Source organism: Onychostruthus taczanowskii, unplaced genomic scaffold (assembly GCF_017590055.1).
Source record: "Onychostruthus taczanowskii isolate IOZ18803 unplaced genomic scaffold, ASM1759005v1 scaffold30, whole genome shotgun sequence".
NCBI classification, from domain to species: domain Eukaryota; kingdom Metazoa; phylum Chordata; class Aves; order Passeriformes; family Passeridae; genus Onychostruthus; species Onychostruthus taczanowskii.
In genome coordinates, this window is record NW_024500350.1 from 8,139,647 (window position 1) to 8,162,612 (window position 22,966).

The window sequence follows — 22,966 nt, forward strand, 5'->3', positions numbered from 1 at the left end:
GAGAAAGGAAACACACAATGTTTGGGGAGGGCTGGCCTGGGGGACAGTGGGTGGCACTGCAGAGGGGCTGCAGGGGCTGAGAGCAGTGAGGGACAGGCTCAGAGACGGCCCAGCAGGGCTGAGAGGATGCCCAAGCAATGCAGACCCTTTGGAGCCCAGCAAATCCATGGCAGAGGGGCTGGTGGCATCTGGACACGGCATAGAAAAGCATTTCCCACTGCCAGGCACGCCAGGCTGGGCACTCACCATCTCCTCCAGCTGGTTCTGGATCTGCCTGTGCACCTCTGCCATCTGGAAGAGCACGTCCCCTGTAGAGACAGGACAGGCAGGGCTTGAGGCACCGAGCTCAGGGGACACCCCAGGGCTGGGGCAGCAGCACCCTCATGGCAAGGAGGGGTCCCCAGGCAGACCTGGGGGCTCCTGGAGTGCCCCTGTGCCCACCCTGGGGGGCTGCAGGGAGCCAGTGCTCACCTGGGACAAACAGATCAACCTTGGGAGGCAGGGGGGAACCAGGAGCAGCAGCAGGACCCAACCCCAGGAGCAGCTCCCCTGGCCAGCACAGGGACAGGCACAGCCCTGGCACTCGGAGCAGGGCACAGGACACAGGGCTAAGCCTTGGGATCCCCACTGCAGCCATGGAATGCCAGCTCTGTTCTGACACTTCCTTTGATTTTTCTTGTCCAAGGGCTGCAGCCCCACGCCCAGGGCTGTTCCTGGAGGAAGGGCTGCTCCTGCCTCAGCAGCCCCACACACACAGCAGCATCTTTCAGGAACAGAGCCAGCACTGAGATCCCTGTCTGTGGAGCACAGCGAGCTTGGGGACAGCCCAGCTCTGTCAGCTCTTCTCAGGGCTGACTCTGGAAGCTTTTCCTTCCAGCATGGCAGGTTGCAGCTTCCCAAGAGGCTCCCAGCCCCTGTGGAGCTGTTTGTACAAGAAAACCAGCATCTCACTGGGGCAAAGGAACGAGTGGGAGCCTCTCCCAGCCCCAGCCTCTCCCCCATGTCCCCCCACATCCCTGGGCACATGGGGGTCACCACCCCCAGCTGACCAGGACCAACCTGCCTCAACATTGCTGTGCTCTCCTGCCTGGAGCAGTTTGTACTTTGCACCACACTCTGTGTGTCCCAAACCCTTCTGCAAACATTAAAATCCCCTCCTGGGCAGGCACTGACCCCACAGACCCGGCTGTGGCACTGGCTGTGGCAGGACCACCGTCCCCAGTGTCCCCTGAACGAGCAGCACCGCCCAGGGTGTCCCACAAAGGGACAAAAAGCTGCAGCCCTGCTCCTTGCCCAGGCTGCACCGTGCCCACCGTGATTTTCCAGCCGGATCTGCAGGGGCTGAGGCGAGCAGAGCCCTCGGACCCCAGCACCACCCAGGTCTGCAGGGTCCCACGGTGGCAGGAGGGCCAGGCCAGGGGTCAGCACTGCAGGAGCACCAGCAAACCCCTCCTGCTGAGCTCCCACTGCCAGGAGCCACACCGAGGTGGCTTTGTCAGGGGGGATCAATGCAAGGGTGGCTCTCACTATTCCCAAAGCCTGCACCAGCCCCTGTCCCTCTCCCGTCCCGTTTGGCTGGGGTGGAAATCCCAGGAGTGCCGGTGGGGGGCTCTGGCCACCACCACAGAGCTGCTGACCCACCCGAGAGCAGGAGTGGGGCACAAATGACATCCATGTCCCCAAATGCAGCCCTGCTTCGGGACCAGAGGGCTCTGCCCCCCTCCCACATTCCTCTGCAGGGGACTGGCCCGTTCCCAGCAGTTGGGGTGGCTCATGGAGCTCTCTCAGCACTGATATCCATCTTTGGGCTCAGCTTTCCCCTGCTCAGCACCACCCCTGGGCTCCTAGCAGGGTGTTCCAGCCCCACATCAAAGGCAGCAGCACAGCCTGGCTGGGGGACGCTGCTGTCCCCCCTCAGCCAGCACCACGAGGTGGCAGGAGGGCAGCTGGGCACCTCCCCAGAGCCTTCAGCTCCTCTGGAGGAACCAGCTCCAGGCTCCCCACCAGCACTGCAGCCTAACTGGGACAGGGTTTGAGCTAAATCCCCTAAAACACGGTGTGAATTCCCACAGAGCACCTCTGCCACCCCACAGCTGCTTCACAAAACCCTGCAGAGCAGGGGAGACAGAGAGCTCACCTCAGAGCCAGCCCCGAGCTGCAGGGATGAGCTTGAACTGTGACCAAGGGACACCATGGCAGCTGGAATGCCTCAACAGCCCAAAACCCGACGTGGAAAAGATCCTGTGGCACCGTGCCAGGGGTAGCCTGTGCAATTGTGGAGGACTGCCCCAGGGAGCGTGGCACTCCCCTGGCAGCAGCAGAGCCACCCACGCCAGGGGCGTTCCGCAGCAGCTGCCAGAGGGATTTGGAGATTAAAGCACCTGAACTCCCACTGTGCAGCAGGACAGCAGCTCAGGCCATTCGGGAGCTGCCAAAACACACATGCTGCAGGTGGAGGAGGCCGGGTGAAGCAGCCCAGCTGCACCCAGGGGTACAAAGAGGGGCAGGGCAGAGCACGGGGAGGAGGAGCTGCTGCTCAGGGCTGACTCACAGTATCGCTCTGGGAGAGGAACCACAGCAGCTATTGTGGGCCCTTCCCTTCCACACCCAGCCCACAACAGGCAAACAGGTTGTTCCACATCCCTGCCACCCCTGCAGAAGGTGAGGCAGCGGGAGCCCAGCTCTCAAGGCTTTGCTCTGGAGCTGTCAGAGACCCGAGGTTATTTTCTGACCCCCCTCTAAAACAGGATGTTTCTAATTCGAATTTCCATTTCTAATGAAAACACCAACGATGCATTAAGCAAGGAGCAAAACTGCCCCGAGACAGAGGGTGGGCAGGGCTGCAGCAGCCCAGGCTGCCCTGCAAGGGTGGCAGGAGGTGGTGGCCAGTGGCCAGGGACCCTCTCCAGCAGCAGCTCCTGGGGCCAGGACTTGGGCACATCCCCCAAAAACCAGCCAGCAGTAACGCTACTCACACAACACCTCGGTGCTGATGCAGCTAAATTTAAGGCAAAACCCGGCGCAGGCAGAGGCGGCACCTGGGGGCACGGTTTAAGGGTGGCCTCAGTGATCCTGAGGGCTTTTCCAGCCAGAGCACTCCCTCTGAAGGCTTCTGCAGTGTATTTCTGTGTTCCCTCAGAGCAGCACGGCGTGCCCCAGGCTCACAGACCCGCACAGAGCAGCTGCCCAGGCCAGGGAGCCCTTCCAGCCCGGCCCAGGCTCTGAGCTGCAGGATCCCTGTGCAGGGGGAAGGACACGGTGTGGGGAAACAATCAGCTCGGGGAAACAATCAGCTTCTCCTCGCTGACTCATGCCTTTCCTCTCCACAACGGTTTCACTTCTGCCAGCCCCAGAGGACTGGGATGTGCTGATAACTCCTGAGCTGCTCCAGCCCCGCCTGGAGCCGCCCGAGGCATTTTTCGTTTGTTTATTGAGAGAGCAGGTAAAGGGAACAGCAGAAGCTTCCCAAGGCGCCCTGGTTTGGGATCCCCGTTCCTGGTAACCGGCCCCCTCAGGCTGGGCAGCAGCCACTGAGCCTTGCAGCAGGGGCACACCGCTGGGATGTAGCCAGGGATACATCTCTGTACACAGAGCATACCCTGGCATGCTCTGTGCCCCCCACAGCCCCCCTGGATGGGGCCACTCCTGGATCTGCAGCAGGATGCAGAGCCCAGTGCTGTGGCAGCAGCTGTACTGGTGGCACTGGTGGCACTGGCTCACGGAACCCCCTCACGCTGCCCGGCCTGGCCCCTGTGATCCGACACGCTGGCAGCTCCAGAGGGGGAGCAAACACCTCCAGGACCTGCAGCTGGCCACAACACCCCTCCTCAGACCTGCCAAGCTCCCCCCACGCTGAGGGACAGCAGACCCCAGCCCGTGGACACACACAGGACCACTCCAGCCCCCCCAAAAGGAGGGAGCATCCCTGCAGGACCCTCCCCAGCACAGAGCCAGGGCAGCTGGGAAGCCTGGAAGCTGTCACATCACCAGGGAAGGTGAAACCCAGACCTTACACACGCTGGCAGCCCCTGCCAGGCCACATGCTCCTCACAGATGCTCATTCACAACCCTCCTCCAGCTCCTCCCAAACACAGGTTGGTGAGAAGGAGCCTTGGCTGTCTCATGGCAGGGATGGAGGCTCTGGAAAAGCCCTTCCCGAGGCAGCAGAAAGCTTTCAGTGGGCTGTCCTGCATCTCTGCACCCTCAGCAACCCCATTCCTGCCCCTTCCCTTCCTCCACCACACAAAGCTGTCACCCACAAGGTGTCAGGTGCGTTGAGCCCAAATTTAAAGGATCCCCAAAAAGGATCCCAGCCAGGAGCTCACCTGCACAGCAGGGACACTGCCACAAATGACAGGAAAGCATTTCCTGGAGCTCGTGTCCCCTGGGCACTGCTCTGACTGCTTCCAGTGGGCACCAACCCACACCCAGCCACCCCCAGGTGCACGGCCACCTTGGGATCCACATCCCACCTCTGCAGGGCAGGAAGCACCTGCCCCAAACAGAGACAATCCAATTAACAGGCTAATCTCTGCTCCTAGGGGATCTGGTGCAGCACAGAGCCTCCAGGACAGACCCTGGAGCTGCAGGGGAGAGAGAGCCTGAAGCCAGGGATGCCCCTGGATCCATGGAAATGTCCCAGGCCAGGCTGGACAGGGCTTGGAGAGGGCTGGGATCGTGGAAGGTGTCCCTGCCCACGGGCAGGGGTGGAGCTGGATGAGCTGTGAAATCTCATCCAAGCCGTTAAGGTGCCACGTCCTGATTTTACTGTGGAAATAAAAAGCCATTATGTGCCAGGGGCTCCTTTCAGCTCAACAATGGCTGAGTAATTGCTGCCTGCGCTGCCCTTTCACAGCCCCGTGTGTCACACCCAGGGCAGCTTCGCTCTTCCAAGGGACCTTCCAGAAACCAGTGCTGAGCAAAATGCACCTCCAGCCCTGGAGGTTCTCCCTGCAGGTGCTGCTCGGCCCCAGCGTCCCGGGGGAAATGTCTCCAGCTCTGCTCAGCAGAAAATCCCCTTCCATGACTTTGCCGTGGCCTAGTTTTCAAGAAGGACAAAATAAATGACATTTTGAGCAGCATCCAAGGGACCTAGGCAGGAGCTGGACAAGGGCCAAAGTCACCTGAGGACTCATGCATGAGGCTGGAGCTTTTGGAAGGGGCTGCAAACCTTCCCTAGTCGCACACAGGCTCCTCACTGCAGGTTATTTTCCCTAAGACCACCACAAGCACCAAGGGGGTGCAGAACAGCCCGGGGAGCCTCTCAAGGGCACCTGCGGGCACAGAGCCCATCCCAGCAGGGAACTGCCCAGGGCAAACTGACTCCTGCTGCTCTGGGACAATGACAGCTCCTCCGGGGTTGGGAGCACCCCAAAACCTCAGCTCTGCCCCCCCCCAAGGCCCAGCAGGGGGGTTCAGACAGCCAGCAGCCCCTGGGAAGCGAGCCCCCAGAGCCGATTACAGCTCAGGGCATTACTGCTGCTCCTACTGCCACCCTTCCTTTCCCACACAGGATTATCCTGTCTGCACACAGCTCCCAAAATCTCGTGGGGAATTCAGGAAAAATGCCCCGTGCTGAGCAGCTGAGCCCAGAGCTGTGCTCCAGAGGGCTCCCTGTTCCAGGAGACAGATCTGCAGCTCCCCTGCCTCCCAGGGCCGGGCTTGGGACACTCCTGTGCCAGAAGGGACACCAGGAAAAAGCACCCAGCTCAGCAAAGAGAGGGCTTTGGAGAAAAAACAATTCTCCCCGGTTTTTCTCCGTGGAGGCTGGGAAGATGAGCTGAAATCCTGAGCAGAGCACTCCACGGCCCGGGCTGACACCTTGGAGCAGTTTTCCCTATAAACTCATGGGAGAAAATCCCACTCAGGGAGGGAGCTGGGGACACACCATCAATGGAAGCAGCAATTAAGAGAATTCCTATTTACTGTTCTAAAATGAATTCTCCATCCCTGGAAGTGTCCCAGGCCAGGCTGGACAGGGCTTGGAGCAGCCTGGGACGGTGGAAGGTGTCCCTGCCATGGCAGGGGTGGCACTGGATGGGCTTTGAGATCCCTTCCAGCCCAAAGCAGTCTGGGATGCTGTGAAATAACCCAGAAATAGGTTATCTCACTATCAGCACTGCCAGCCCAGGGAGTGACAAGGCAAAGGTGTTCCCAGGAAAAGCTGCAGCTCCGGCCAGCCCAGCTCTCAGCCCCCCAGCTCTCAGCCCCTGTTTGCACATCTGCTGGCAGGGGGCTGTGTCCCAGCTGTTATCAGCTCCACTGAGCTGCAGCCAGAAATTTTATCTCCACTTTCTCCTGCCCTGTGGAGCAGCCGCCACAGCAAATCTCAGCAGGATCAGCAGAGCAGAGGCTGGGGAGCACAAGAGCCTCCCTGGGATGTGTCCACAGGAGGGGAGGGAGCAGCGATTTGGGAACACTTTACACCCCAAAATACTCCAGCCACGCGGGGGAGAAGCCAGCAAGTACATCAAACCCCTGTCCTTCGGTGAGGAATCAGGGCCAGAGGTGCCCAAATCCAGGTGTGCAGCGTGAGCAAAGCTGGAGCTGCTCTGCAGAGCCGGCAGGGTGAGGCTCCGGGCTCCTGCCCTCTGCCCAGGCTGCCCCAGAGCTCCCTGCAGGAGGGCAGAGCTGGCTGTGCTCAGCCCCAGAGAGCAGCAGCAGCTCCTCCAGGCTCTGCAGCCCTCGCAGCACACAGGGCTCTTTGTTTTATTTATTAAACAGCAGCAGATTGCTCCAGGCAGCTCTAATCCACGACTCGGTTTCCATAGACACTTACTGCTCTCCCAGCACAATTCCCAGGCAGCAGCAGGGCTGGGGGAGCGGGGTCTGACTCCAAATCCAGAGCCCAGGGGCTGCTCCCCGGCTCCTTCAGCCTTCAGAGTCGTTTCAGCACAACCTCTCTGTTAATTGCCTGCCCCGGAGAGATGCTTTAATGAGCACTTTGCCGTGGCTGAGCCAGAGCTGCGGGAGAGATGGAGGGGGAGGAAGGCTTCACCTGGGACTGCTCAGACACCACAGCAAGGCACATCTCACTCCATGAGAGCCTTAACAAGGTGTAGCAACCCAGGGGGAGCTGGGAGAGCCACCTCACACCATGGGGGGGACCTTGGAGGGTCACCTCAGACCATGGGGGGAGGTGGGAGAGTCACCTCAGAGCATGGGGGCACCAGGGACAGTCACCTCAAACCACGGGGGGAGGTGGGAGAGTCATCTCAGAGCATGGGGGGAGCAGGGAGAGCCACCTCACACTGTTGGGGGAGCTGGGACAGTCACCTCAAACCATGGGGGGAATGGGGAGGGTCACCTCAGACCACAGCTGTGAGGAGGGAGGACACAGGAGGATGCCTGGGCAATAGGGAGGATGGAAAAAGCAGCTGCCCTTGAAAGGGTTTCCTGGGAACTAAGTGTGAGAAAGGGGAAGGAGGCAGCAGAGTCACAGCTCGTGATGTTTGCCATCGATTGGGCAAACACCAGTCCCTGGCACTGGGCACAGGGAGGCTCCAGCAGGGCAGAGCTGCTGCAGCAGGGCAAACCCCAGCCCCACCAGCACAGGGTGACCTCCAGCAGCACAGCCCAGCTGCCCCTGCCCCTCCAGAGGCCCCTGAGGGGCAGCTCAGCCCCAGCTCCCCAGTCAAAATCTGCTGCTTCCCCTTCTCCAAGTGAGAAAAAGCCACCACAAAGCTGGTTTCCAAAACCAGCATGAGCCAGAGCCCTGACACTGAGACTATCAGGGGGTTTTCCAAACTGCATCAGCAGTTAATCCAGAGACACTGCTACCACTGAGACAGGACTACCTCCACTCTGAGCTTGTGCTCCCCAGCATCACCAAAGATCTGTTTCACTCCTGGGCTGGGAATCTCCAGAAATCTTCATTTAGCAGCAAACTGGGGACTTACCCAATTCTTTCGACCCTTGGCTTTCACTGGCCAGCTCTCCCATCTTCACCAGAGCATCAAAGTACCCCTTTGCTGCGTAGGTCATGCCTAAAAAAAGCACCAAAAAAATGGAGATTATGCTTTCCTTAAAGGCTGTTAGAACTTCTGGGGCACTGAGGAGACTCTGGACACTAAAATAGGCATTACCTCAAAGGGCTCAACCCCACGGGGAGGGAGCACACAACAAACAGAGGAAAGGCAGCAAAGAGAGCTGGAGCAGTGAGATTACAGGGTAATTTAGGATTTAAAAAGGGCCATGCAGGACTGTGGTGGTTTTCATTGCAGTGCAAGCATCAGGCTGCTGGGAGAAATCACTGCAGAATAATTGAATATCACAGATTTTCATTATAGTTCAGCTTTGTTTGTTGACATTCCAGCTCCACACTTGACTCTAATCAGATAAGCAGGGGGTTTCCTCTAATCACAGAACACGCTGTACAGCCCCAGCTCCAGCCTTCCAACGCTGCCTCTGCTCTGCCTCCTGGGCTCTGCACTTCCTCCAGCTGCCCCCAGCTCGGGGATCCAGGGGAAGGATGACCCAAGCAAAGTTAAAAATTACAGGAAGATCCTTGGCTGCACAGCAGGGATGTGGGAAAAGCACAAAGCCAGTGATCCCAGTGGTTATCCCAAAGTGCCGTGGCTGGTGGCACAGGACAGCACGGGACAAACAGCTCCACCTCCCAGGTAGTTAAATATCAGGAGAATATTTCAGAAGAATAAATAAAAAACACGGTCCCACGGGTCAGCAGCTCTTCCCTCTGTCAGACCCTGCCTCTGCTGCCAGGAGGGAACCAGCAGGGAAAAGCAGGCCCAAACCACAAACCCCACTCTGCTGGGATCCCCTGGAATTTTGGGAAAGCTGCTGCCTGTGGGGAGGGTGCCCTGTGCCCCTGGAATTTCTGGAAGGTGCTGCCTGTGGGGAGGGTGCCCTGTGCCCCTTCCCTGGGGATCAGAGGTCACAGCCCTGAGCAGTGGGGCTGGACGGGCACCTTCCCGTCACGGTGGGTGAGCCATTAAATCCCAGCTCAAACCAGTGCCCACAGCTGGGTGAGCCATTAAATCCCAGCTCAAACCAGTGCCCAGCACCTGGGAACAGGGGGAGGGCTTAAAAATCCTCCTGGGAACAGCCAGGAGCCTCACTTGGCTTGTGGTAAAGGAAAGGTGCTGCAGGCAGGGAGCAGGAGCAGGATCCTCCCCAAAAGTCGGGTCCCAAACACCAAAGGGATTTCCCCCCTCCCTGGCTGAAGGTGATGACAGACTCTGCCCCACGGGCATTTTCGCTGTGATTATTCAAAAATGAAATCCAGGAGACATTATTCAAAAATAAAATCCAGGAGACACGTGCAGCTCTGAAGGGAGCAGAGCCCTCGTGGAAAAACACAGCTCTGGGTTGAGCAAAGCTTAAACCTCCCTAAAACCCAGCTGAGGAGGGCCCAGGCAGTGCACAAAGCCAGTTTAAGTCAAAATAGCCCATTCTGGGCTTTAATCAATTCCTAGCTTCCTTTTGATCACTTAAATCTACACCTCCCTAATGGCTCCCAATAGGACCCTGCATTCCCAATCAAGAGCTGCCATCGAGACTTTCAGGCTTTTCCCTTCTTTTCATTCTTCTGGGCAATTTAAACATTTCAATAGCACCTCTTTAAACGGAGCTTAAAACCTCAATTCTCAGTACTTTAAACAAACATTTAAAGTTGAACTGTTTGCAGATGTGTTTTGTTATCCTGCTGCCTCCCAGCATTTTCTCCCTGGAATCCCTCCTGCATCCATGGCCTTGCAGATCACCACCCTCCCAGTTCCCTCCCTGTGGGAAGGTGGAACTTTTCAACAAAAACCCAAAGATTTTCAACCAAAACCCAAAGGTTTTGCAGCTTTCCCCCCTCCCTAGCTTGGCAGCCCCAGTGTCACTTACTTGCTAAGGCTTTTTCATAGGTCTTCCCCATAGAAATGAAATTCCTGAGGCTGGGATTGAACTGCTCCATGATGGTCTAAAGGGAAGAGAACACGGTTGGGATTAGCAGGGATGATGGGGAGCGGAGTGAACAGCTCCGTGCTCAGCTCTGTCCTGATAAGCACAAAAAGAGAGCAAAGAAACCCTCCCAGCTCCCTGAAGAGGCCCCAGGATCCTCCCTCATCCTGCAGCTCAGTTGAGGAAGACCACGCTGGGTCTGAGCACACGAGGGACAAGAACGAGGGGGCTCTGCAGTGCCCCAGCACCAGATGCTTCCCAGGAGAGGAAAGTGAATGCCCCAACCAGAGAATTATCAGATATAGCGAAAATAACCATAATAGCAACTGTAGGGGCTGTTCGGGGCAGCAGCAGCCCTCAGAGCAAGCAGGGAGGTGACCCAAGACCTGGGGATGGTGGCAGGTGATGTCCCACTCCCAGGATGGCCACCGAGAGCAGCAGCCCAGCCCATCAGGGACGAGCAGGAAGGGCTGAAGAGCAGGATCCCAAATGTGCAGGCAGAATGAGGCAGAGCAGAGCCCCCCACGCCCCCTGAGCTGTGCCAGGAATGCCAGCGGGGTCCCTCGGGGGCACTGCCCACCTGCCCAGGGTGGGGGTGAGCGCTGCCTGAGCTTCCCTGCCTCGCCCCAAAGGCCTCAGCTCAGATGGGGGAAGGAATAATCGGATCAGGAGGAGAAAAAGGGCTCTTTGTGTGCTCTGTGCAGCCACAGCCCTCACCCCAGCCCATTGCCAGGGGCACATGCCTCAGTCCCAGGGCACAGCCCTCACTGCCAGGGGCACAGACCCCATTGCCAGGGGCACAGACCCCAGTCCCTCCCGCACAGCCCTCACTGCCAGGGGCACAGACCCCATTGCCAGGGGCACATGCCCCCAATCCCTCCCAGGCATCCTCTGCACCGGGCCCAGCCCCAGAGCTGGTCCCAGTGCCCTGCCCCACCTTGGGGACACCCTCCCACCAAGGAAATGGATCTCCGGGTCCGAATGCCCCTGGTGGGGGATGCACCACGGGCATTCCTGCTGGGAACGGGGGCTCTGCACCCCCAGGCTGCTGGCAGAGCCCAGCCCGGGCAGGGAGGGAAGACAGGCAGACACTTACGGGGAATAAGCTGATTAAGCATCTGTCACCTCATCTGAGGCTGCCCGAACACTATAAAGCTCATTTTCTGCCTGAGGCATTTTTATCCCAGTTCCTGCTGCCCGCCACTCGAGTCTGACAGCTGAATTTTCTCCCCACGTGTGCAGGGCTCAACCAGAGCCCTCCTGGCACCAGGCAGCCCTTTTAGGGTTCCTCCGGGCAGGACCCTGTGTGGGGAACCCATCAGAGGGGTGGCATCACCCCAGGGCTGCTATTTCAGGAGGAATCTGCTCATCCTTCCAGGCTGAGGATGGCTGCAATGTCCCCAAAGCCTGTCCCCAGCAGCCCCCAGGTCCTCACAGCGGCAGCCACAACTGCAAAGGGCAGAAGATTGACGAGGCTAATGAGGAGCTGCCCCGCTAATTAAGGCTGCAGGCCAACACCAGGGCCCCTGGAAGCTGTTTTGGGGCAGCTCAGAGCAGTTTGGTGGATGTGCTCAGCGTGAAAAGAGAAAATGAACCTGTAGCAACAAGCCAGGTGTTCTCCAACGTGTAGGAGACAATTGCACAGCAGTTAATTACCACTGCCAGGATTGCTCCATCCTGCCCACATCAGGTTTAACTCCAGCCCAAAACCCACCTGGGCTATCCCACAGAGCAGCAGAGGCTGGCATCGCTGCCCAGGGCAGGGACAGGGACGATTCCCCTGCCCAGGGCAGGGACAGGGACACAGCCCCACGCTCAGGCTCAGCCCGAGCACTCTGAGGCTGAGCAAGAGTTAAGCAGCAGAAACGTTGGCAGAATGTCTGCAGGGAGGAGATTTTTTGGGCGGTTTGCAGGTTCAGAGCAGTGTTTGTGTACGAGGACGTGCACAGGGATATGTAAATAGTGTGATTTTCTCAGCAGTGCCCGTGTAAACACATCGTCCTGAGCATGAAACCCGGGGAATTAAAGATGGAACAGGATCCGCAGACAAAGCACCGTCCAAAACTCAGCACATCTTGCCCAAAGCAGAGGGAATCAAAGCACAACCCTGCCCTGCCACTGCTCAGGGCAGGTCCTGCTCCCCACCGATCCACAAGAGATGTTTTAAAGCAACAAATAAAGAGATAAAAGCCCCCAAAGGGGTTTGTGGAGCGGCTGAAGGAGCGGGAAGGTGACTCTGTGCTGGCCAAATAAAATTCTCCAACCCCCAGGAGGAAGTTTGCTGAAAGTGAATGTTTTTAAAACATTGTCTGGAGCCTCCAACAAAAACAGCCTGGCAGGATGAGAGCGGGGAAAAGGGCTCCTCACTCCAGAGATAAAAATAGCCTTTTCCAAGCCCTTCTCTCACTCCCAGGGTGGGAAGGGAAGGTGACTCCAGAGCCTTCACACCCCCCTCCAGGTGAGAGCCCGAGACCCGCCAAGGAGAAACAGTGGGAAACAGATTCGTGCCATGGAATGGCTCAACAGCATCACCCCTCACACCAGGGATGTGCTGGAGCTGCTCCCCTGGCAACACAGGGCTCATCCCCTCCCTGGGGGCACCAGGGGCTCTGTCCCCCGCAGGACAGGTGAATCCAGGCTTGCAGGACACCAAGTGCAAGGCAAACATTCAGTAGCACTGTGGCAGTGAAAGCAAATCTCATTCTCCCCAGATTTTGCCCCCTCAGCAGCACCCACAAGTTGTTTGCCTTCCATGGGCTGCCTGGGCAGAGTTCAGAAAAACACAGCCACAAAACCTGGCAGCCAAGGGTTGAAAGGGCTTTGCTTTGTTCCACTGAGCTGAATTCCCTGGGTAATACCACTCAGCTCTCCGGGATTGGCACGGCTTTATTCAGCTGCCAAAAATGAAACTAATGCAAAGCACAAGGTCTCCAGGACACGGCCCTGCTCTGTGTGCTGGGGGAAGAGGCAACAGGAACAAGGTCCCTTTTCTGCCCTCTGAGCACACTCCAGCTACAGCCAGGATGCTCCAAGCCCGTAAATTAGCCCATAAGGAAAAGTTTAGAATCATGGGGAAGAATAAAACATCCCGAGCTGGAAGGAGCCCGCAAGGATCACGCAATTCCAGCTCCTCAAACCCAAGTTTAAGTCCTGCTCAAGCTGGAAGTGGCTCAAGCTTCTCCTGCTCACCAGCTGAAGGGCAGCGTTCCCAACACATCCCTGGAAGGGCTCCAAACCCACATGGATGTGGCACCTGGGGACGTGGCTCAATGGCCTCGGCAGAGCCGAGGGAATGGTTGGATCTGATGGACTCAGAGGGCTTTTCCAACCTTTTAAAGGATTTTCTGTCTCCCTGCAGGACTGACCCTGCCAGGGCCCAGCCATGGATTCCCTGGGTGACCAGGACCAGCAGGGGACAGCACCAGGGGACTCTCCACCGCCACACTGCAGAAGCAGCTCAGCCCTAAGGAAGTTTTGTGTCTAAATGGGTCAGCCCTGCTCCAGGAGCACTTTCATCATTTTGCTATCAATATTTAATGCCCAGCAAAGCCCAGTGCTGCCTCCTCCATCACAGCTTGTCCTGCCTGGCACCATCAGGAGCGGCCCTGGGGGTTTCAAGAGCCAAGAGTCTGTTAAGAAGGAGCCCAGGGAAAATCAGGGAAAAAAGTCAGGATAAAAAACCAATCCCTATCTAAAAGGCATTTAGTTTCTCCTGGCTGTCATGCCAGAGCATGAGGGGACCCAAATCTCAGGGCAAGAGCTCTGAACATCTTTGTGTTGGGGTCTGGGCTTGAGGAGAGCTGGGATGAGGATCCACAGGGGGCACAGAGCCCCCAGCACTCTGGGAACACCCTCAGCACCCACCCGGGGCCAGCCCTGCAAGGCTGGGCCATCCTCAACTCCTCGGGGCTGGGATCTCCCCCGAGGAGCCAGGAGTGTCCCCACGGAGGTGGCACCGAGGGCTGAGCCCCAGGCTGTGGCCGGAGGAGCTGTCTGCCCTGTGCCCTGCCCTGCAACACGAGCAGCAGCACTGAAACCTTAACCACGGGCAGGCTCAGCACAGCAGGCACCGAGGGCAGGGCAGCACCCGGGACACCCCGGCCAGGCAGGAACCTCAGAGCCCACCTGCCTGCAGGTGTCCCATCTCCAGGGAGGCCAGGAGGGCTCTCCCAGCCCGGGATGGATGGATGGATGGATGGAGCAGCATTCCCAGCTCAGAGCCCTGGCAGTGCCAGAGCCCAGCTCACCACCGAGCCCTGGGCTGCTCCCCACAGATCTCCCACGGCTGGGCTGCAGGAAGCCTCCAGGCAGGGAGTGCAGGGCATGGAATTTGGGCTGCCACAAGCTGGCTCCTTCCTCCTGTGCCACACTCATCATCCCTCCACTCCAAAGCCACAGTTTCCCTCCTGAACCCCTTGAGGAAGAATCGCTCCCATCCCTCTGGACATGAGGAGGAGAGGTGTGACAGTAACATCGATTACAGCTGATGAGGAGCTAAGGACCCTCAGGAATTCTGTCCACCTTTCTGCACAACAATTCAGCTTCGAGTTGTTAGGCAAACACCTCTTCAAAGGCAGAGCCACTCGCACACCATTGCAAACCCATCTTCCGCACAGAAAAATGGCTTTAAAATGAAATGGAGGTTGGGCTGTAAACGGCAATAATCTCATCTGGCAGGAGGAGACAGATCTGTCTTCGGGGGAAGGAGGATTTGCCAGTCCCTGCTTTCTGCAAAAAGACAATCCCGAGCAGGGGGCGAGCGGGGAGGGAGCAGAGGGAGCTGCCCATGCCCGCAGCCCGGCCCGGGGCTCACGGCAGAGCCAGCCCGGCAGCTGTGCCGCTACTCCGGGGTCCTGGCAGTGAATCAGCACCGCCAAAGGTGGGATCACGTTGGCGGAAGGTGCCAGCAGCCTCCGTCTCCCTCTGTAATTACTCCCCGTGTGTAGGCAGCTGCCTGTAGTGGCAGCATCGGCTCGGGGGCGGCTGACAGCTCCTCCACCAGCTCATTAGCACAGTCACTCCGAGGGTGAGCGCTGCTTGCTTCTGGAAAACCATGACAATGGGCTTCCCGAGCAGAGAGCCTCGGGAGAGCCTGCGGGAGCCGGCACGGGCAGCGGCCGCTCCTGCCAGACCGCCGGGACACGGGCAGGGAGCACGGCGAGGGTCGGGCACCAAGCCTGGGGGTCACCCAGCCTGGGCCCCTGTGGGCTGGGGCTCCGTGGCATCGCCCCTCTCCTGGGGGTTGTCTCCTCCTGCCCATGGCTCCTGTACAGGCCAAAAAAATACCTGGGTAATGGGGATTGAAGCGCTGGGACTGGTTTTGGAGTCAGACTCCAAAGGTTAAAGAGGTCCAGGAAAGCTCAGTGCCCGAGCTCCCAGCTGGGCTCAGGGGTGGCTGAAGTCCTCAAAGGAACAGGGACACGCCAGGTTCTCGCAGGCACCACATGGCACACAACTCCAGAGGCCGAGAAAGCATTGACGGCTTCAGAGCAGCCTATGCTCACCACAGGGACACAACCAGAGCCAGGACCACCCTCCTCCTGCTCCCAGCACCCAGACACTGATTTTGGGTGAACCCACGAGATCTTCAGCAGCTCCATCTCCTCACTGCCTGCACCTGGCTGCTCCCACCGGCATCCCAAGGAGCTGAGGTGTTCTCTGGCTGATGGAGACCTGCGGGCACGCCCAAGCCCTGGCTGCTGACACCCCGGGCAGCGATGGCTCTGCTCCGGCTGGGCCAGGAGCAGCCGGGCCAGCAGTCAGCCCCGCTTCCCTGGGGATGGGCTCCGCACGTGTGGGGACAGCACGGCCTGCCCTGCGCGCAGCCCAAGGGCCGGGCCCGGGGTGACGGTGACCTGCTCCCCAAACCTGTCATTAGCCCCGTGCTTCGAGGACTACACACCTCAAACAACAACTGAGTCACGGCTGGGGCTGCTCCCAGCCCCTGTTTGCCCAGGCAGCGCCAGGCCGGGCAGTGCCAGTGTACAAACGCTGGAGCAGCCTGGGTGCCAGCCCTGCCCCGAACCAAGGACAGCCTGCACCGGGGCATGTCCGGGCACACGGGCTGCCTGGCAGGGTGGGAGGGAGCCCTGGGGACCACAGCAAAAAAATCACCAAGATTCAGAGCGACCACGATTTCGGGTGCCACAGCTGTGCCTGAACAGCTGTTACACCCCAGAAGCTCCAAAACCAAGACTCCACAACTTCATTGCCCGGCACTTTCTGTACTACATTCTTCTATTTTTTTTTTTTTTTTTTTTCTTCCCTGCTCTGTGCTCCCAGGTAACTCAATCCAAGCCCTTAAATCACAGGAAATCGTGCAAGCTTCCCAGTTTAACAAACGACATCCTGCGTTACACGTTAGGCTACAGCAGTTTTCTTAGTCTTGGTCTCAAGACCCAGCAGAGCAGAAACCGCTTCCTTCGGGGGAAAGGCAAACCACATAAATTGTTGCATTTTCCCAGGACACCGGCAGCAAAGCAGAAAAGAAAAACGGAGAATTCCCGAACTCCAGGGGATGGGGAAGGCTCCGAGGGCTCTGGCTTGTGGCAGAGCAGCGAGTGCCGGCGGCGCGGGGCCACCCCGCTGCGGGGTGATGCGGGGACAGCGCTGCCCACCCGGGCTGGGACAGCCCCACGCGGGTCCCGGTGTCCGCGGGTCCCTCGGCAAGGCTGGGGGTGCCCGGGCAAGGCTGGGGGTGCCCGGGCAAAGCTCAGGGGTGCCCCGGCGGCCGCTGCCGGCCCGGCCGAGCGGCTCCGGGCGCATCCCAGGGCCGGCCCCGGCGGCGCCTCCGCGCCCGCTCTGCCCCCGCGCGTCCCGGGGAGGGGAAACGCGATAACGCAAATAATTCAGATAACTCAAATAACAGCCAAACGGCCAGGCGCCGCGCCGGGCACCTGTTGCGGACTCACCTTGTAGACATTCTCGGTGAGGCGGTGCACCTCCTCGGAGCGGGCCATGCCGGGCGGGCCGGGCAGCACCATGGGCGGCGGCGCGGGGTGCGGGCGAGCGGCGGGCGGAGCCGGGCACGGAGCGGGAGAGCGGGGAACCGCGGCCGCCGTGCCTTTTATCAGCTCCCGGAGGCCGTGCCCGCCCCGAACCGCCCCGAACCGCCCCGGCCAGCCCCGCGGGGAGGAGCCGGGCCGGGCCGGGCTGTGCCACGGCCGTGCGGGGCTGGGAGTACCGAGAGGAGTACGAGCATCGCGGGGGAGGGCGGGATGTACTGCGGTGTGCTCCCTGTGCGGGGTCCCATGCCCGTTCCCCGTGCCCATTCCCCGTGCCCATTCCCCATCCCCCATGCCCATTCCCCATACCCATTCCCCATTCTCCATCCCCATTCCCCGTGCCCATTCCCCATCCCCATGCCCATTCCCCATTCCCTATCCCCATGCCCATTCCCTGTGCCCATTCCTATTCCCCATCCCCAATCCCCATTCTCCATCCCCTGCCCATTCCCCATTCCCATTCCCCATGCCACACCCTATTCCATGGCCTGTTCACACTCCATGCCCCTTCTCCCCCCCATTTCCCATCCCACACCCCATAACCTACCTTACACTCCTGCTGTACCTCACCCCATAGCCCACGACCCCACGCCATCCCCCTGCTTTACCCCACTCCGTGGCTCTTGCTGTGCCCCACATCCCTGAGCTGTCCCACCCTCCAGCCCCTGCTGGACCCCCACTCTGGGGCTGTGCTCCATCCCCAGCTGTGCCCTGGGGAGCAGATGGGTGAGGAGCAGCTGGAGAAGGAAGAGCTGCCTGTGGTTTGTGGGATGTTGGGAAGGAGGATGCACATTGTCCGGGAGAGCAGAGGTGGGATGAGCCAACACCACAACTATGTCTCAGGATGCTCAGCCCAAGGGAGACCAGCCCCTGCCTGCCACCTCGCTGTCCCCAGGCTGTCCTGGCCAGCCAGGATTCCCTTGGGAGACTGCTGCCAGAACTCCCTCAGGTCCCTGTGGGATACACAAGCCATGCATCCCTGTCCCTGTCATGCCTCGGGCCCGTGACAGCAGATTTTGTCCAGGTGCTGAGGGACATGAGGAGCAGGCCCATGCCCTGGAGCCAGTGTCCCCATGCCTGTGCCCTGCCTCGCTGTCCTCCCTGGGCACGGCCGCTCTCTCAGGTGAGCCGTGGTTAAACTGAGCCTCAGGGCCAGGCCGTGCCCGTGGGCCGAGCCTTCCTCTCCCTCCTCTCTGCTGTGAGGAGCAGTGAAACAGTTAAGAAGCTGAGCATGCTATTTCCCCTCACATCTATCAATTCCGAGAACGAGGAGCCCAGGTCGATAGCTGGTCCCAAACCTCCCGCTGCTGTTCCCCTTCCTGGTCTCCTCCCAGCCCTGGCAAGGCCCAGGAGGGCACCGACAGCAGCTGCTGCCTCTGGCTGCCTTTGTGTCCCATTTTGGCTTCTGCCTCAGAGGTTCCACACTCCAGAGCACAGCGAAGAATTTACAGCCTAGGAGAAGGATTTTTCTCATGTTTCTGGAGTGACCAGTTAACCCTTTCCCACCGGGGCTGAGGAAAGGGAGCAGCTGTGGGACCAGGACTGCCCTGGGAGATGTTCCCAGGGGAATGCCTGGCTGCTGGGACACCACAGTGCCACTTTCCCTCTCCATCCCACGTGGCCAGACACAGTCAGCTCCCTCAGCCAGACACCAGCACCTCGCTGGCTTTCCAGCGCTGGTGAAGGATTCAGGATCAAGCAGCAAGGAGTAGAGTGCCTCTCTCTGCATCTCCATCACCTTATTTTTAGTTACGTTATGTAAGTTCTTCGCTACGTCATGGATGTGGGGGGTTCTTGCATCTAATTCCAGTGTGACAGCCCAGCAATTCAAACAAGCTGTTCCTCTGGTGAGGAAGATAAAAGGATTTGTAATTTCTGATAATAAAAGAGGCCTTTTGGGACGGCCCTCAGAGAATCTCTTCCATCTAGGCCTCCTCACAGACAGCCGCTCCAATTTCTTCCCCTGCTCTGCTTCTTCTTATCCTCTGGAATCTGAGTGCTGAAAACCTTTCTCCCTCTTATCTCCCCGCTCCCGGAGTGGCTCCATGCCTGGAAGCAGCCAGGGAGTTCATTTCCCCACACTCAGAGCCACATGGAACAAATTATCCTTGTCCCTGGCTCCTGCCCTGTCCCCCTCTCCCGGCTGGCAGCCGAGGCCGGGGCTGCCCGTGCTGCCCACGGCCGGGCGCGGTGCCCGGGCCCGCGGCAGCGCTGCCGCCCGCAGCCTCCCGCAGCACCCTGGGAATTCTCAGCAGGAAAAACCTGCCTCTGCCTCGTGCCGTAGCGTTTGCTTTGATTGCCTTTTATTTATTTATTTTTTTTCTCCTGGTTGCTGCTCGCTGCCTTTTTGTCAGGGTGATTCACTCCCCGGGGCTCGGCGGCAGCTGGAGCGTGCCCAGGGTAACCATGGTGCCGGAGTCCCGTGGGTTACCTGAATCCCCACGGTGCTTCTCCATGTGCCTGTGTGAAGGCGGGACCATCCACGGCAGGGCTGTGGGTGCCGTGTGGGGAAGCACCACGCCAGACTGGGAACAGCAGTGGGATGAGCAGGCAGCAGCCCCATCCCCACGATCCCTCCCCGGGGTGACGGCACCGCGGCACACGCGGCACCGGCCACCTCCAGCCCCGGGTGGAGCGAAGTTGCTGTGGCAACAATAACTTATGTAATCCACCCCGCTCGGCTGCAGGTGTGGGGAGGAAATTGTGCTATTTTCAAAGTTTCATTAGGTTCCTTCTTAATTACCACCGTGGCATCGTGCCAGCGCTCCCGGCCGGGTCACGCGCCCGGCACAGGGTGGGGACGGGGCAGCGATGGCCACGACAGTGGCAGCTGTGACAGTGACAACCGATGGCAGTGACAACTGAAGGCAGTGACAATCAGGGCAGTGACGGCCGGGGCAGTGACAACCGATGGCAGTGACAACCAATGGCGGTGACAACCAGAGCAGTGAAAACTGGGGCAGTAATGGCCAGGGCAGTGACAACCAGGGCAGTGCTGGCCAGGGCAGCAGTGGCTGGAGCAGTGATGTCCGAGGGCAGTGACAGCAGCTGCACCGAGGGACAGTTCCCTCCATGTTCCCGGCTTGGGGACACTCTCCCTGCTCCCGAAATGCCACCCTGGTGGCTGCCAGGGAGGGACACGGGACACAGGAGGGAGGTGCTGCAGGCCAGCATAACTGCCCAGGAAGGGGAACGTGGCACTGCGGGGTCACCGAGAGCTGCCACAACCTCAGCGACTCGGGATGCCTCCGGGACATGGAGAGAGGAGAAATAAAGGTGGGTTGGAATCCCTGGGGCATTTGAGTGGGATGTGGCAGTGGTCAGCACAGAGAGGAGGAAGCAGAGGGACCATCGTGGCACCAGTGCTGGTTTTTGTTACAGTCCTTGAGAAAATGCCTGGATTTTCCCAAGGAAGATCAAGCCCCAGCTGCTCCAGGTGGTCCCTGGGTTCTCTGGCACTGCCAGAGCAGGAGAGACCAGGCAGGGAATGGGACCAGGCTGAAGAAATCACCTCCATCTCCTCTCCTGCTCAGTCCTGCTGGCTCTGTGGCAGCCCTGGCTCTGTGTTCCTCCTTTTCAGAGTGTGCTGAAGGGGAAGGCCGAGCCCACCCAGCCCCCGTGCCCTGCACAGCCCGAGTGGGGCAGGTGTGTACCCGAGTGTCACCGTGCTAATGAGATTCCCAGGAGCTGCCTGTCCCATGGTCCTGGGCAGATGGCTTCTCCATCGGGGCCCTGACATCACTGCCAGCCCTCCCTGTGCTGTGTCAGGAAGTTTTTCTTTCTCAAATAATCTAAACGTGATTTTTCTGACATCTGGGGGTCACTGGGGAATCGGCCAGGTGGGTTTGAGCCAAACCAGCCCCCCACAAGCACAGGATGTGTTTTTCCTGAACACCTCACTCCGTTCTGTCCCCTGCCCTCCTCGGGGGCCCCTCCTCAACCCCAGGCTGTCCCCCACTTCCTCTGGAGCACCTCATTAAGGTGCTGGGCCAGCAAACCCCACACAGTACCAGGTCTTGGAGCATCCTCCCAAAACTCAGCTCAGCCTCCCCTGTGCAGGGCAGCCTTTGCTCACCAGGATTCCAGCAGGTGCCTCGAGCTGACAGTGAGGAGGTTTAGGTAAAATATTGGGAATAAATTCCTCCCTGAGAGGGTGGGGAGGCCTTCTCTGGTTTCCCAGAGAAGCTGTGGCTGCCCCATCCCTGGAAGTGTTCCAGGCCAGGCTGAACAGGGCTTGGAGCACCCTGGTCTAGCAGAGTGTCCCATGAGCTTTAAGGTCCCTTCCAGCTGTCTGGGTTTGAAAGGACAGGTGTCTGCTAAGGAAGGCAGGAGCCTCCTGTGAAATGGAAATGCAAACCCCCTCCTCTGAATTATTATGATTTTGAAACTAAGGGGCTCTCATGCAAAGATATGGGAGCAGGAATAACAGTTCTTTATTAGGAAAAATAAAAATACAAATGCAATAGTGCAAACAAAAATAAAACACTGCCAGAGCCAGAGCAGGAGCTGAGCCCTGTGTGTCAGGGTGGTGGCACAGTCCCATCCCATGGGGGCTCAGCCCTCCTGCAGTGCCAGCTGTGCTTCTGCTGGAGCAGGGATCCTGCACAAGGCTGGAGTTTTCCTCTGCAGCTCCAGGGCTGCTGGAGATGGGCCTGCTCTTCCTCTGGGAATGCAGGGCAGGAGAAAGCTGCTCCTCTGGGAATGCAGTGGGCAAAGGCTGCTGTGCTGTTCCAGGCTCAGATTGTATCCAGGTAGGAATGCTTGGCTCCTGCCCTGGGCAGAGCATCTCCCCATGGGATGCTGGAATTTGATCAGCCATGCAGGGACCCTCACTGGCCATGAACAGAAGATAATTAGTAATTACTGACCCATGAACAGAAGAGATCTCCTGGAGGGAGGATGGGTTGTGAAGAGATAAAGAAAACTGGCCAATGGACAGAAGGTGACTGCCCCACCTTTAACAGATGGTGATAGAATACACACCCAGCTACACCTGAGACACAGCCCAGCCCATTCCATGATTCTGTCACTGTTGGTGCTGGTGGGAGCTGGTCCCTGAACCATCAGGGGGTCAGGACTCAGAAGCTGTCCCTGGGCTGGAGATGTCCCGTGTGTGCCAGCAGCTCCCAGCAGTTAAATCCTGCCCAGCAAACCCAGCAAAGCCATTTACTGGGGATTAGCCAAGGATGAGCAATCCAGGCCCTTTTTCTGCAGGCTGGAAGCTGCACTGCTGGACCCCGATTCCAGCTGGGGGAGTGGGACTCACAAAGTGAGGTGGGCTGATTTCACCAAGGGGAAACTGAGGCATGACAAAGTACCTGGCCTCTCATCACCCAGGGTTTCCCTAAATCCCGTTGGAAGCAGCAGCTGAGCAAGACTCCCAACAGTGCAAGCTGCTGTGCCCAGGGATTCGGGGACAGTTCTGCTCCCTGATGTGACACACGTGTCACCCTCTGGCCCTGCCACGGCAAGGGCTACAAGCCTGGGGACTGGGTGCCATCCCTGGGGGCACGGACGGCAGTCCCCGAGGGACCCCAGGGCCAGTCCCCGTGCCCGTGGGCTGCAGGCAGCCGGGCAGGGCTGGGACACTCCTGGTGCCAGCAGCGTCCCCCTGGCTCCCCGGGCCCGGCCGGGGACAGCCCTGCCGGTGTCCCCGTGTGTCCCCCTGCCCTGCCAGGGGCCGGGCTCAGGGAGCGGCCGGAGCAGCCTCGGCTCTCCCGGAGGCTCCCGCAGGCACAGGGAGGAGCCGGGATGACGGAGGAACCACGGAGTGGGTGGGAAAACAAAGCGCTGCGGATGCTGCGCCGGGCCTGGGAAGATGGAGGCACTGGGAAGAATGAGAGATGCAGGGAGGGAATGAGGGGTGCAGGGAGGGAATGAGGGGTGCAGGATGGGAATGAGGGATGCAGGGAGGGAATGAGGGATGCAGGGAGGCTCTGGCTGCTGCACGAGGGGAAGGGGCAGCGGGGCTGGCACCGGCCCTGCCACAGTTGGACACATCCGTGCTGCCATCCCTGGGCCTTGGGAGGGTTCCACAGCAAACCCAGCCTCTGCCA

The 22,966-nt window shown here is 59.3% G+C and overlaps 1 protein-coding gene across 5 annotated transcripts in view; it reads right to left on the reverse strand.

Annotated features, from left to right (window-relative positions):
* Positions 1–16,960, reverse strand: part of BAIAP2 (BAR/IMD domain containing adaptor protein 2) — a 38,283-nt gene extending 21,323 nt beyond the window's left edge. For all 5 annotated transcript variants that reach the window (XM_041409077.1, XM_041409074.1, XM_041409076.1 and 2 more), the window contains exons 1-4: positions 16,818–16,960; positions 9,850–9,925; positions 7,899–7,985; positions 247–308 (exon numbers count right to left, since the gene is read on the reverse strand). In XM_041409077.1, the coding sequence (XP_041265011.1) occupies positions 247–308; positions 7,899–7,985; positions 9,850–9,925; positions 16,818–16,889 (297 nt within the window). In that variant the 5' untranslated portion in view covers positions 16,890–16,960. The remainder of the gene's footprint in view (positions 1–246; positions 309–7,898; positions 7,986–9,849; positions 9,926–16,817) is intronic.
* Positions 16,961–22,966: the final 6,006 nt, after the last annotated feature.